Source organism: Perca flavescens, chromosome 17 (assembly GCF_004354835.1).
Source record: "Perca flavescens isolate YP-PL-M2 chromosome 17, PFLA_1.0, whole genome shotgun sequence".
NCBI classification, from domain to species: Eukaryota; Metazoa; Chordata; class Actinopteri; order Perciformes; family Percidae; genus Perca; species Perca flavescens.
In genome coordinates this window covers 3578263-3591161 of record NC_041347.1, presented here as the reverse complement: position 1 = coordinate 3591161, position 12899 = coordinate 3578263, and the positions used below count along the sequence as shown (strand labels likewise).

Sequence of the window (12899 nt, the reverse complement as noted above, 5' to 3'; positions counted from 1 at the left end):
TGACAGTACAGTGTGTGACTGGGGGGGGGGGTTGACAGTGTCTCCTCATTCATTCTTTTTACTTCCTCACAGGTTCTGTGGTTTCCATTGCTGGAGACCATGATGGCTTCTCAAAAACTAGTAAAGGGACTCAATGCCGAACACACATTTGAAGGTAAACACACGCACATTTGAGCAAGGATGTCCCAAGTTATTTGGCCCTAATCTGGACAGAAGTCCTTCACTATTTTTTCTGTCATGAAAACTAACAGTGCTTTGCATTAAAGCTCCATTGTGTAATTTTTTTTGTTGATTCTTAGCAAAAACCCCTTTGTTCTTTCACAAATATGTGCTCATTCATGTGTAATTACTTCCACCAACTAATCAAAGTAGAATCTGAAAGCGTAGAATCTGCCATTCAGAATCATTCAGAATACATACAATTGACTCGCTGGAATGACGGCCGCCATGTAGCGCCATAATAGCAGTGTTGTGTTCGCTTAGTGAGGTGATTGATTCTGTGAAGACACAATTATGGTCCATATTTAAGGAAGGAAGGAAGCAAATGTGCATGCTGGTTATAGTGCATTTCACACTGAAATACTTAGCAAAATGGGTCGTTCCAGTCATTGCTCTGAGGAACAGCAGACTTTGATTAATAAGTCGATTGGAGAGGGGAAAACATATGAAGAAGTGCAAAAAACTATAGGCTGCTCAGCCCAAATGATTTCCAATGCCTTGAAATGGCATCCAAAACCTGAACGACGTCAACTACAATTTGAATGGATCGAAGAATAGCCAAAATGGCAAAAGCTCAACCAATGATCAGCTCCAGGAAAATCAAAGAAGACTTAAAGTTACCTCTGAGTACTGTTACGATCAGAAGAAGGCTATGTGAAGCAAAGATATCAGCTAGAAGCCCCCGCAAAGTCCCATTGCTGAAAAAAAGACATGTACCGAATAGGTTGAAATTTGCCAAAGTACACATTGACTGGCCAAAGGAGAATTCTGTGGACTGATGAGAGCAAAATTGTTCTTTTTGGGTCTAGGGGCCGCAGACAGTTTGTCCGACGACTCCCATGTACTGAATTCAAGCCACAGTACAGCAGTTCTGCCTATTTGTGTAAATTCAAAGTTTTATAGTTGCTACTTGCTTGGCTAATTATAGCATGGTTGTGCATAACGCTAGAATGACGTCTAGGTTACTTTTCCTCGCATCAATGATGAAAAAGGATTGTCTACCTTGTAATATAAACATAATCATATGTGTCGTGATTTCCCTGGCAGACAACTCACGTCATGGAGTTGTAACACAGACTAGCTACAGCTAGAACAGCTGCGTGTAAACAATGGAGATACTAGAGCATTGACAATATACAGAATAACGATAGCACTGATACTTTACTTTATTAGCTTTCATATGTTTGGGAACCTGATAGCAGATGTTAGCAATGAAATGCTACCAAAATAACGTCAAACTATTATTACAGTGGAAGGAACACTCACGGACGAAGTCGTCGCTAATTTTGGGTTCGGCCGCCGTAGGAGTTTAAACACGCTCGGAATGGGGGGTGCTAGAAAGTAATATTCAGTTGGTTGTCAAATACAATTTCACTGCTAGATGGGAGAAATTCTTACACATTATAGCTTTAAGTTTTAACAGCTCTGTGCTTCTGTCTGCTGGACCGCACTGAAATGCAAAACACCTCTTCACGTTTGTTTCATGTGGTTTTGATTTTAGTGTGGTATTGAAAAGTTGTATTCCTATTACAGACATAAGAAGCTAAATCATTTTTCTATTAGCATATTTTATTCATTCAAGTATGACACAGTGAGTGCATATACTCAAAGGAAATACAACAATATATGATGTATTTCAGGTTATTTCTTTGTTTGATTTGTATTTTATTTATGCAATTTACATCTTCCATATTGAACAGTAGAAAAGAGTGTCCGTATTAATTAGGATCTCCATCATCAGCTACTCTTCGCCCAAACATAAACATAACCCAATAACAAGAATTTCATTAACACATTTAAAAACAACAGGACATACCATCTACAACTATCAAGCTTGTGCAGTACACAAATTACATACATTCATATACTCTATATGATGTGATTGTGCTTTATGTAGCCATTGAGCACCTTTGTTTATTTCTTCACCATCTAAAACAGTATGACAGTGATGGTGATGCTGTTGATGAAGATGATATTAATTAGATTTGTGTATGTCTCAGTGCTAAAGGAGCTGACGATGAAGGTTCTCAACTGTATGAGCAGCTTTATTTCTCTGCCTGCCATCATCCAACGAATACTGAAGGTGTGTATGTGTGTTTTGTGCAGCTTTTTTAATCTTCCCTATTTTAAAGGATAACTTCAGGGTCTTTTTCAACATGGACCCTATTTTCCCATGTTTTTTAGTCAAATAAAGGGGCTTTTTTTTAATTTTTATTTATTTTTTTTATATAAAGGAGTCCAATATTGAGAGAGAACGCTGCAGTTGGCATTTCAGGCTGCAATGTAACCACTCGGGTCATTGGTGCACCATCAATTTCCGTCCACCAAGGCCCTGTTTATCGGATGTGCCTTTCGTTTATACGGTGACGGCGTTTTTGGGGCTTAAAAACGCAAAAAAGTGAAACCACACCCCAGAGTGGAAATCTTAATAACACTCCACTGTCGCGTTACCATCTAAAGGGTAAAAACGCAAAAGTCTGAAGACAGCGGTGTGGAGAGAGACGAGAAAAAGGCGTTCAGGTAGTCTGTTGTTATGGAGTAGGCTACAGAAATGATAGGCTCCTGTTATCTAAAAGATTGTCAATGTAATGGCTCAATATTTAAATGATTTCGACAATGTGGATAAGGTTGTTATAGTTCGATGACTATATGTAGGCTATTCATTTGAGCCAGAGTAGGCTACAACATGGCGGATGAAAAACAAGAGCGAGAGCGAGTGGTAGAGGCCAGTGGGCAGAGGAGGGTCTGCTTCAGCCTCCTCTGCCCGCTGCCTCTCGCTCTCAAGCAGTGGCTGAAGGGCTGCGAGGCTCAGGATATTGGTAGTACCACCCTGGGTGCTGTGCCGGTCATCATCAGACAAACATGCAACTCCACCTCCTCGTCTTTCCAGACAAGCTTTTGTTGTTCACTTTGACATGTTTTGGTTTTAGGGAGTGAAGTAGAAGGAAGGTTCTACATAGGAGCGCGGTCTTGGTGGTGTTGTGTGGCAGTGCCACCTAGCCGCATGGCGTGTATACTACATCGAATTTCACACACTTTTGCGTCACCATATGCACTCAGATTTCCCCCCCAAAACTGTTGTCTAAACACGGAATAAAAAGTTAGAACGCAATGCCACTTTTGCGTTTTCTCTTCAGATCGTTTCCTAAATATAGCCTATAAATGCTGTTTTGCCACTGAAAGGCTCAGATTATTATTCTAAATGTCTGACAACATTACGGAACAGATCCCTACAGAAATAGTCCTTTTTGTTAAGGAGAAAGATCCTTTTTGTTCAACCAGAAACAGCCCTGAAATTGCCATCACCAGACTCCATTTAAATAAACAATACTTTTAGCGTGTATAGAGGCGGCATTTTTTTTACATGTAAATAGTTTTAAATGTAAAGGGTTGATATTGACCAAAACAGAGTGGTGATTGCTGGGTCAGTGGCAAGACGAACAAAGACGGTTTATATTGTTTCTGTCGACTTTCAATGAAGTGTGTTTTACAATGATAACTACTGTTTATTTAAATGGAGCCTGGTGGGTGGCTATTTCTTGTAGTATTTGCACATCATTTATAGTTTTTTGGCCAATTTTCCAGTCTCCAGTCTCTACCCCTTCAGGGCTTGAACCCTAATGACAATTACACATGTTAAACATGTTACTTAACCTTGAAGAGAGACCATTAATGTAGACATAAGGGCTCTAATCTGTGATTTAATAAATGAATGATAATATGCTGTATATTGTGTACTCCTTACATGTGATGATGTCTGCATGCTTATGTCTATCAGGACCCAGTCTACGGTAAAGGAAAGCTGGCAGAGATCCAAGGCCTTATTCTGGGTATGCTGGATACTTTTAACTATGAACAGGTAAAGCACTGTGTGTATGTTAAGTAAACAACAGAGCAGCACCTGAACCACAATTCACTCATTTAGGCCGGATATCTATTGCCTTCGGCTTCCTTTGTGTTGGCATTTTAAACTCTGGTCGATGTATCAGGACTATGGTTGATCTTTTCTCAGGTCTCTGCAAGATAAATCCAGACAGCTAGCCAAACTATCCAACTGTTCATTCAGAGTTTTCTGTTGCACGACTAAAACAACACTTGAACGTACACATTCCACCAAAACAAGTTCCTTCCCGTATGGTTCTTAGTACTGCCCAAGACAATTGTGATTGGTTTAAAGAAATGGCAATAAACCAGATCACGTTTTTCTCCTATCCCGGAATGCTGTGGGTACTCACCAGTCGCCAGACCCTCCTCCGCAGCGCTGCGATGGAGGATGGTCTGGCAAAGCAAGACCACACCCTCACTAACTGATTTGTCAATACGCCACTCCATCTAAGCTGTTAATGTTGTCTGATGCTATTTAAAGTTGGTTTATATTGCTGTTGGTTTAAACAGCGGTATACTACTACTACTCTTTCTAGTCATAGTTCTATTATCTTTATTGTGACTATAATTGTCACTGTTCATTACACCCCCAACCAGCACCGTCAGTCACCGCCTACCAAGACTCTGGGTCTGTCCAATGTTTCTCCCTAAAATGAAGTTTTCCTCACCACTCGAAGTTTCTCCCTAAAAGGAAGTTTTCCCCGCCACTATCGCACTAAATTCTTGCTCTTGGGGGAATTACTGGAAATGTTGGGTCTTTGTAAATTATAGAGTGTGTTCTAGACCTACTCTATCTGTAAAGTGTCTTGGGATAACTCTTGTTATGATTTGATACTATAAATAAAATGTAATTGAAAACATTTTCCTTATTTGTCTATATTTCCAACTCTTGTATTGTATATGTGAAAATATTTGTAATAAACATGGTAAAGAAATGCAGATTGGCCTTTAATAATGCTGTCTTTTTTGGTTTTAGACTTTACTTGAAACAACCACCAGTCTGTTGAACCATGACCTCCACTGGTCCCTGGCTCACCTGCGTGCTGCTGTCACAAGGGGACTCCACCCACGACAAGACCACTGTAACATCTGCCTCCAGCAGTACAAGAGGAGGCAGGACTCAGCTGAGGAGATCATTGTGTTCAGGTAACACACAGTGGAGCTGTTTAGTTCCTGGGATAAAAGTTAAGAGACAAATGGCTTCTGTTTGTTTGTAACAGTATGTAAAAGTTTGGCTCAAGGAATGATAATTTCACTGAACAGGATCGTATGGTCAATAGTGTCGGATGCAGCACTAAGATCTAGTAAGACAAGTACGGAGACAAGTCCTTTGTCAGCAGCAGTTAGAAGGTCATTAGTAATTTTCACCACTGCCGTCTCTGTGCTATGATGCATTCTAAATCTTGACTGAAAATCCTCAAATAAACTATTGCTAAGTAGAAAGTCACATAACTGATTAGCGACTACCTTCTCAAGGATCTTGGAGAGAAAGGGAGTTGTCAGTAGCGCATTAAGCCTTTATGGAGCCAAGAACTACCCAGATGATCTGCACTGCTTCCTGATTGTGCGGCCCATAGAGCAGGCGCACTAGAGACCTCCGCTGGCTACTTTAGTGCTCTGCTAACTTGAATGGGGATTAAATCATTTAATCGTGTGGCTATTCTAGACTTTCCAAATGTTATTGGATCAAATGGATCACATTCTTATAGCGAATTAGTCATTTTGCGCTGGTTTAGACAGTAAAAAAATGTATCTACTGATTCACAGATGTCTTTTTGTCATGTAAGTCTTTAGGAAAAAGCGTTTCTGCTGCATGACATCCTGATTTCCCACACCACGGCCCAAGGCCCAAATCACACAATGGGTTAATCACATGTCAAAACAATGAGTGGCGTTAAAAGAAATTTGTGTTAACTTGTTATTGTGTTAATGACAGCCCTAATAAAAAAAAAAAGACATTAACAGCTGCTAAGGTATGTATGTATGTGTGTGTCTTGTCAGCTGTGGCCACCTATACCACTTCCAGTGCCTGCAGCAGAAGGACTCTGGGTGGGGCTTTACTTCAGAAGTGCAACAGCGGTGGAGCTGCTACAAGTGTTCCTCCAACCAAGGAGGAAGGGGCGGGCTTTCCACTGAGACAAAAAGAGGCCGCAGCACGTCCCTGGCACAGGTATGTGTTTGTGCTTGCAAAGAAAGAAAGAAAGATCTGAATAGACACAAGAGAATAAATATACAGTGGGTACGGAAAGTATTCAGACCCCTTTTAAATGTTTGTTTCATTGCGGCCATTTGCTAAAATCAAAAAAGTTCATTGTATTTCTCATTAATGTACACTCAGCACCCCATCTTGACAGAAAAAAACAGAAAGCTAGAAATCTTTGCAAATTTATTAAAAAAGAAAAACTGAAATATCACATGGTCATAAGTATTCAGACCCTTTGCTGTGACACTCATATTTAACTCACATGCTGTCCATTTCTTCTGATCCTCCTTGAGATGGTTCTACTCCTTCATTGGAGTCCTGCTGTGTTTAATTAAACTGATTGGACTTGATTAGGAAAGGCACACACCTGTCTATATAAGACCTTACAGCTCACAGTGCATGTCAGAGCAAACAAGAATCATGAGGTCGAAGGAACTGCCCAAGGAGCTCAGAGACAGAATTGTGGTAAGGCACAGAACTGGCCAAGGTTACAAAAGAATTTCTGCAGCACTCAAGGTTCCTAAGAGCGACCAGAACTTTTCCTAGACCTGGCTGTCCAGCCAAACTGAGCAATCGTGGGAGAAGAGCCTTGGTAAGAGAAGTAAAGAAGAACCCAAAGATCACTGTGGCTGAGCTCTAGAGATGCAGTAGGGAGATGGGAGAAAGTTCCACAAAGTCAACTATCACTGCAGCCCTCCACCAGTCGGGGCTTTATGGCAGAGTGGCCCGACGGAAGCCTCTCCTCAGTGCAAGACATATGAAAGCCCACATAGAGTTTGCCAAAAAACACATGGACTCCCAGACTATGAGAAATAAGATTCTCTGGTCTGATGAGACGAAGATTGAACTTTTTGGCGTTAATTCTAAGAGGTATGTGTGGAGAAAAGCAGGCACTGCTCATCACCTGCCCAATACAATCCCAACAGTGAAACATGGTGGTGGCAGCATCATGCTATGGGGGTGTTTTTCAGCTGCAGGGACAGGACGACTGGTTGTAATTGAAGGAAAGATGAATGCGGCCGAGTACAGAGATCCTGGAAGAAAACCTCATCCAGAGTGCTCCGGACCTCAGACTGGGCCAAAGGTTCACCTTCCAACAAGACAATGACCCTAAGCACACAGCTAAAATAACAAAGGAGTGGCTTCGGAACAACTCTGACCATTCTTGACTGGCCCAGCCAGAGCCCTGACCTAAACCCAATTGAGCGTCTCTGGAGAGACCTGAAAATGGCTGTCCACCAACGTTCACCATCCAACCTGACGGAACTGGAGAGGATCTGCAAGGAAGAATGGCAGAGGATCCCCAAATCCAGGTGTGAAAAACTTGTTGCATCATTCCCAAGAAGACTCATGGCTGTACTAGCTCAAAAGGGTGCTTCTACTCAATACTGAGCAAAGGGTCTGAATACTTATCCATGTGATATTTTAGTTTTTCTTTTTTAATAAATTTGCAAACATTTCTACATTTCTGTCTTTTTTTTTTTTTTTTTTTTTTCGGTCAAGATGGGGTGCTGAGTGTACATTAATGAGAAATAAAATGAACTTTTTTGATTTTAGCAAATGGCTGCAATGAAACAGAGTGAAAAATGTAAAGGGGTCTGAATACTCTGTACCCACTGTACCCTAGGTTAATGCATAAGTCTGGTGTTATTGGTTCCTACAGAAGGCGTTGAATTGTAAATCTTGTAAATCTCATTTGAGATTATCTGAATGTGATTCCAATGACACCTATCTTCAGTTAGTCTGTAACATTGTCATTTTCAACTGCCCCAACAAGTAGGACTTAGTGAATTCAACAGTCAAGTCAATGCTGCCCTGCAAGTAAGGGTAATAAGAATAACTTACCAAAAATTTCATTTATTCAGTGAGACAACCTAGAATGACTTATAACACATTTTAGTATTCTTCAAGTAGTAACCCGATGTAGAATAGCTGTTATTGTCAATTCTTTAGATCATATCCTGGGATGTAGATGTCTGCAAAACTACCCCATAGAGTAGCACTAACTAAAATGTCAAAGTCATCCACTGAGGTTCTCCGTAGTACAGATGTTTCTTCTGGCATCTTCTGTCTTGTGATTTAGTAGCAGTGGAAGTGGTTCCTTACACAGATTTACCCATCTTAAATACTGAATGCAGCCATTTCCACTGAACTCCACCTTCTTTTTGATCAAGTTTCAGTGGTCTTGACTATTGTAAGTAATGAATGGCTTCATAAATAGACAACCATCATCCCAATGCATGCATGCCATTAACAGTCTATGAGTGGTCAACTAGAGTCCAATGACTTTTATTGGTGCTACTCTTTTTTTGCCTCCAGATAGAGCTCATTCAGCATTAGAAAGCACCAGTTAGCACTGAATATCTATTCCAAAAGTCACATTCTTTTATTTATTTAGCTATTTGTGGGGAAACTGGTGAAATGGACTGTCTCTGCAATTGTAAGTGTCTGATGATTAATTCACTACCAAGACAACCCCAACAAGAATCACTTATGAACACAATAATCATCAGTGTCTCAATTTGAGGTGATCTGAAGTCTTTTTTTTTTTTTTTTTTTTTTTTTTATCAAAGCAAGTCGAGGTGCTATATAAAGACTGAAAGTTTCAAAATGCTCAGTCCAGAGAGAAATGAAACCAGCCCGTTTTATGAAACTGTGGCTTTAAACGGCCATCCGGACTTCTGTACAGTTGTGATCTCACAACTATAGTATATAGATAGAAAGTGCAGCTGCAGTGCCGTTACAGTCTGCAATGACGGAGCAGAGGGGGGCTTAAAGAGACAGGTGCTAAAATGGAGCATTTGAGACAGACATACAGGTATATTCAGGGGTGAGCAGTGGTTGGATACAAGCACCACATTTCTGCACCAGTCCATGTTAACATATATGCACAGCCCACCTCCACGTGTCTTACCCGACTAATGAGCGGACATTTGCAAGCAGGATGGATGGGACAGGTGGCTGGCTAGCGTCAGCTTTCTACCTAGCTTGGACTCCTGCCCTCGGTCCACGTTTCTGCTTTCTCGCACACCGCTTTCGATGTCCCCTTCCCCGGCTAGCGGCATCAAGTGACACCGCAGGCTGAGGTGCTGGTCTCTGTAGCAGGCGAAGCTCGCGCAGTATGTAGAGTATTCCGTCTGTAATAAAGTTTCCTGCATATTCTCTGATCTGTACCAATGTATCCCGGTGGTACACAGGTGCGGTAGTTTGAATGCAAGGTTCCTGCTGAAAAGAGAGAGCCTGTTAGCTTAGCTGACACTCAACTCGCATCGGGTAGTGACAGTCCTATGGGACGGGTTGAAAACATGCGGAACTGGCTAGCTGTAGTCTATAGCATCTGACTGAGAAAGCCTCCGATGACGCAAAATGATGATTTTTGCATCATCAGAAGGTTTTTCCAGACACACAATACAGAGATCTCTCGTCTCAGGGGGCCATGAGGGAGGGAAGCACGGTCATTTGAAAATACTACTGGGTTTCTACTGATACAAAGCTTAATGCTAATCGGTGAAGTATCCCTTTAAGCATCACAGTGGAGCTGTTACTCAGTTTACAAGTTAATCATCTGGATTAATGCAGATGATGCCCTTAAATCCAGAGCTTATAAATATTTTCAGTTGTGTCTCATGCATGGAAGTGTATCCATATAATCAGTAACAACACATGGCTAAAGACAAATGTTGGTAAAAACATTTTAAAGCAACACTGTGTAATTTTTTTTATTTGATTTAAGTGCAATTCATTTGTACATCGCTGTTATTAATATGGACAGATGTACACATGCATTTTTTATGATTACATTACTTGTGATAAAAAACGAGTGAGTCCACAGCTTTGCTAACACAGCCAAACATCAAGTAAGTGCAACAACAACACAAAACAAGACATAGCAAGCCAGCTATTACTGTCATAACCTTTTCTTGCAGCCTTTTATTTTGCGAAGAACTAAAAGGCAGTCCGAGATTTACACTTGTCAGGCGGCTATTTGTTCAGTCTCCTCTCTTCCTTTTTTACAGTCTTCCAGTAGCTAACAATCCTGACACAGCCCTGTTCTCTCTGTCTCAGACTCGTGTAACATCAGTGTATCATGACGCAGGAGCAGAGGCTCACAGGAAGAAGGTAAGGTTTTATCAGATCCCACAAAGTATAAATACATCTCCAAATGACAGGTAACAAATGCAAGGTATAACCACCAAATGGCTCCACAAAAATAAACCAGTTTACTTGCTCCTTGCTCATGTGTTAGCAAATATCAGGTGTTTGCAATCATCTTGTATCTACAAAAGGGCAAACTGCACTGGTGTGTGCTACACCCTGAAGAAGTCTGTTTGTGTCAGTACGCATGGGTTGTTACTCAGTTCAATCTTAACATACTAACAATTTCAATATGAAACCGCCATCTAAATAAAGTTTTTTAACTTTTTGCCAGAAGACCTTTTCTTCTTTTTCTTATTTTGTGTTCCCTTCCAAAGGGCCACCTTCATCATTTGTAAAGACTTCTGAGCACTCCGGGCCTTTTCTCTTCTACAAATATGAGCCTAATTACTACTGTATTGTATTACTACTTTTGTCTACCCCTTAAAATCAATCCTGTTGCCATCACATATCTATCTATAAATGAAACTTGTGCTACAGCTCCTCTCATTATGTTAAAGTGGCACCGTTTGCACTCTGTATGCCAAGTTACAAATTACGGCTTAATGCTTTAACTAAATTCTTTTGGTTCTTTGTTGTGGCCCAGGTGGTTGTTGACACAACGTTGGACCTTCAGCAGGAACAGTCTTGGGATCAGCTACGCTGTTTATACCGAGGACCATCCAGGGTAGGGACACTGTCTGTGACAGTTAAAGAACCTCCCCACTTACATTACTTAATGACTAATAGCCAAACACATCACGGAAATGCTTTGTTTGTTTCCTGTCTGTAGAACGTGTCTCCAAATGCGTCCTTAGTGATCATTTGTGATCGGATCTCATTTCCTCGCTCTTTATGCAAATAAATGCGTCATTTTATTTCCTTTTGCATATATTAGTTTTCTAGTAATGTCCTACATATTGCTGAATTAAGGGATGTTTTTTGAAACTAAAAATAATATTTTTAAGGAAACTGCACTGCAGAGAGCTTGAGAAAAAAAAAAAGCTTTCTGTTACGTGAGAAATACTTTGTATGAGTAGACGGTCTTTAATGTGGCCAAAGTCACATAGCTGTTCTCACTTCTATTAGAATGTGGACACATGCGGCCTAGAACACCTCCAAATGTGGATTTTGAAATCCGATCTCATGCATCCTGAATGGGTCTTGAGTGTTTGCACCTGTACTTAGAGCTGTCCACTTATGATCCGATCACTTAGGATGAGTGTTAATGCCAGGTAAAAACAGAATGAATACCTTGAAAACAAACACAGATGGTTCTTCAGAATCAGATGGAGTTAAAATAAGCTTTATTGGCATGACGGATCAGACACTTATATTGCCAAAGCAGCTAATACTGCACACTGGCTTTTCTCCACACACATTTAGGGCAGTGTCTGATGATCAGGGAGATGGATAAACTCTGCATATACAGTATATGATTTCTTTTTTTCAAAGAAAGCCTCTCTCCAATCCTAATATTTGTCACAGTATTTATTTGTGTGCGTACACTTGTGAGGGAGGAGAATAGAGACAATGTATCTCCTTTTCTAATTATTTTTTCTCTCTCTTTCTTACAGTTGTCTATCCTTTCAGAACTCGCCCACTGCCGTAGCAATGACAAGACAGGGCTTCTAATCCCAGCTCAACCAGGAACAGAGATTTTCCAACTTAAACTCTCTCCTCCACCCTTATTGGAAGAGTAGCATCATGACTGGTTTTGGATCCATGTTTTCTTCATTTGTCCAGTCTTAAGTCAATGGGATTGGTTAAAGTCATTGCCCTAACTATTCTTCATCGATGTCGGCTGTAGAATTTCCAATGTTTTTGTTGTTGTTGTGTGACAGTTGATATTGTATGTCTTTCAAAACAAATGGTTTAATATTGATAATATTTAGTCACTCTACTTCTACTGAATGTAGCTTTAATTTTATCCATTGTTTATGTACTAAAGTTGGCTAACAATGTTGCTTGGTTTGCATGTTAGTGCTGGGATGTCAAAAGGTGTAACTTAACTGCAAAGGATGTTGTGCCAATTATTTTGGCTAAGGAAATTATACTGAATGTTTACAAGCAGTAAAAAGACGCAAAATACTTCTGCCTCTTTTTTAGGGATGTTAATATTAATGATAAATGACCTTTGTTGACCAAATCCAAAACTGAACAAATATAAACTACAACATTTTCAGAGGATTTACCTTTTGTTGATGTTAGTAGTTTGTGCCGCAGTTTTTAAAATCCGTGATCGGATGTTTCTTACTAAAAATGCCCCTTTGGACTTGGGAGTTGTCGTTACCTGGTCTTCACTTTGTATGTCCATAGGTGTGTACCTTTTGACTTTTTTTTTTTAGCAAAGAATCAGATATTTTCAGACACAGTTCTTTATCTTAAGAAGTGATTATTCAGAGTTTCATGTTCATCCAAGACTTGGAAGAGCTCCAGCTGTCCATTACCTAACAGT

General features: G+C 40.4%; 1 protein-coding gene across 2 annotated transcripts in view; it reads left to right on the top strand.

Annotated features, from left to right (window-relative positions):
- vps8 (VPS8 subunit of CORVET complex) overlaps positions 1-12532 on the top strand; it is a 61398-nt gene extending 48866 nt beyond the window's left edge. Inside the window, exons 38-45 of one of the 2 annotated variants that reach the window (XM_028604253.1) lie at positions 73-154; positions 2220-2302; positions 3998-4078; positions 5081-5250; positions 6106-6274; positions 10373-10426; positions 11049-11129; positions 12019-12532. In XM_028604253.1, coding sequence (XP_028460054.1) covers positions 73-154; positions 2220-2302; positions 3998-4078; positions 5081-5250; positions 6106-6274; positions 10373-10426; positions 11049-11129; positions 12019-12144 — 846 coding nt within the window. In that variant the 3' untranslated portion in view covers positions 12145-12532. Of the gene's footprint in view, positions 1-72; positions 155-2219; positions 2303-3997; positions 4079-5080; positions 5251-6105; positions 6275-10323; positions 10427-11048; positions 11130-12018 lie in introns of those variants that run through there. The other variant, XM_028604254.1, reaches the window with a different exon arrangement.
- The last annotated feature ends 367 nt before the right edge of the window (positions 12533-12899 follow it).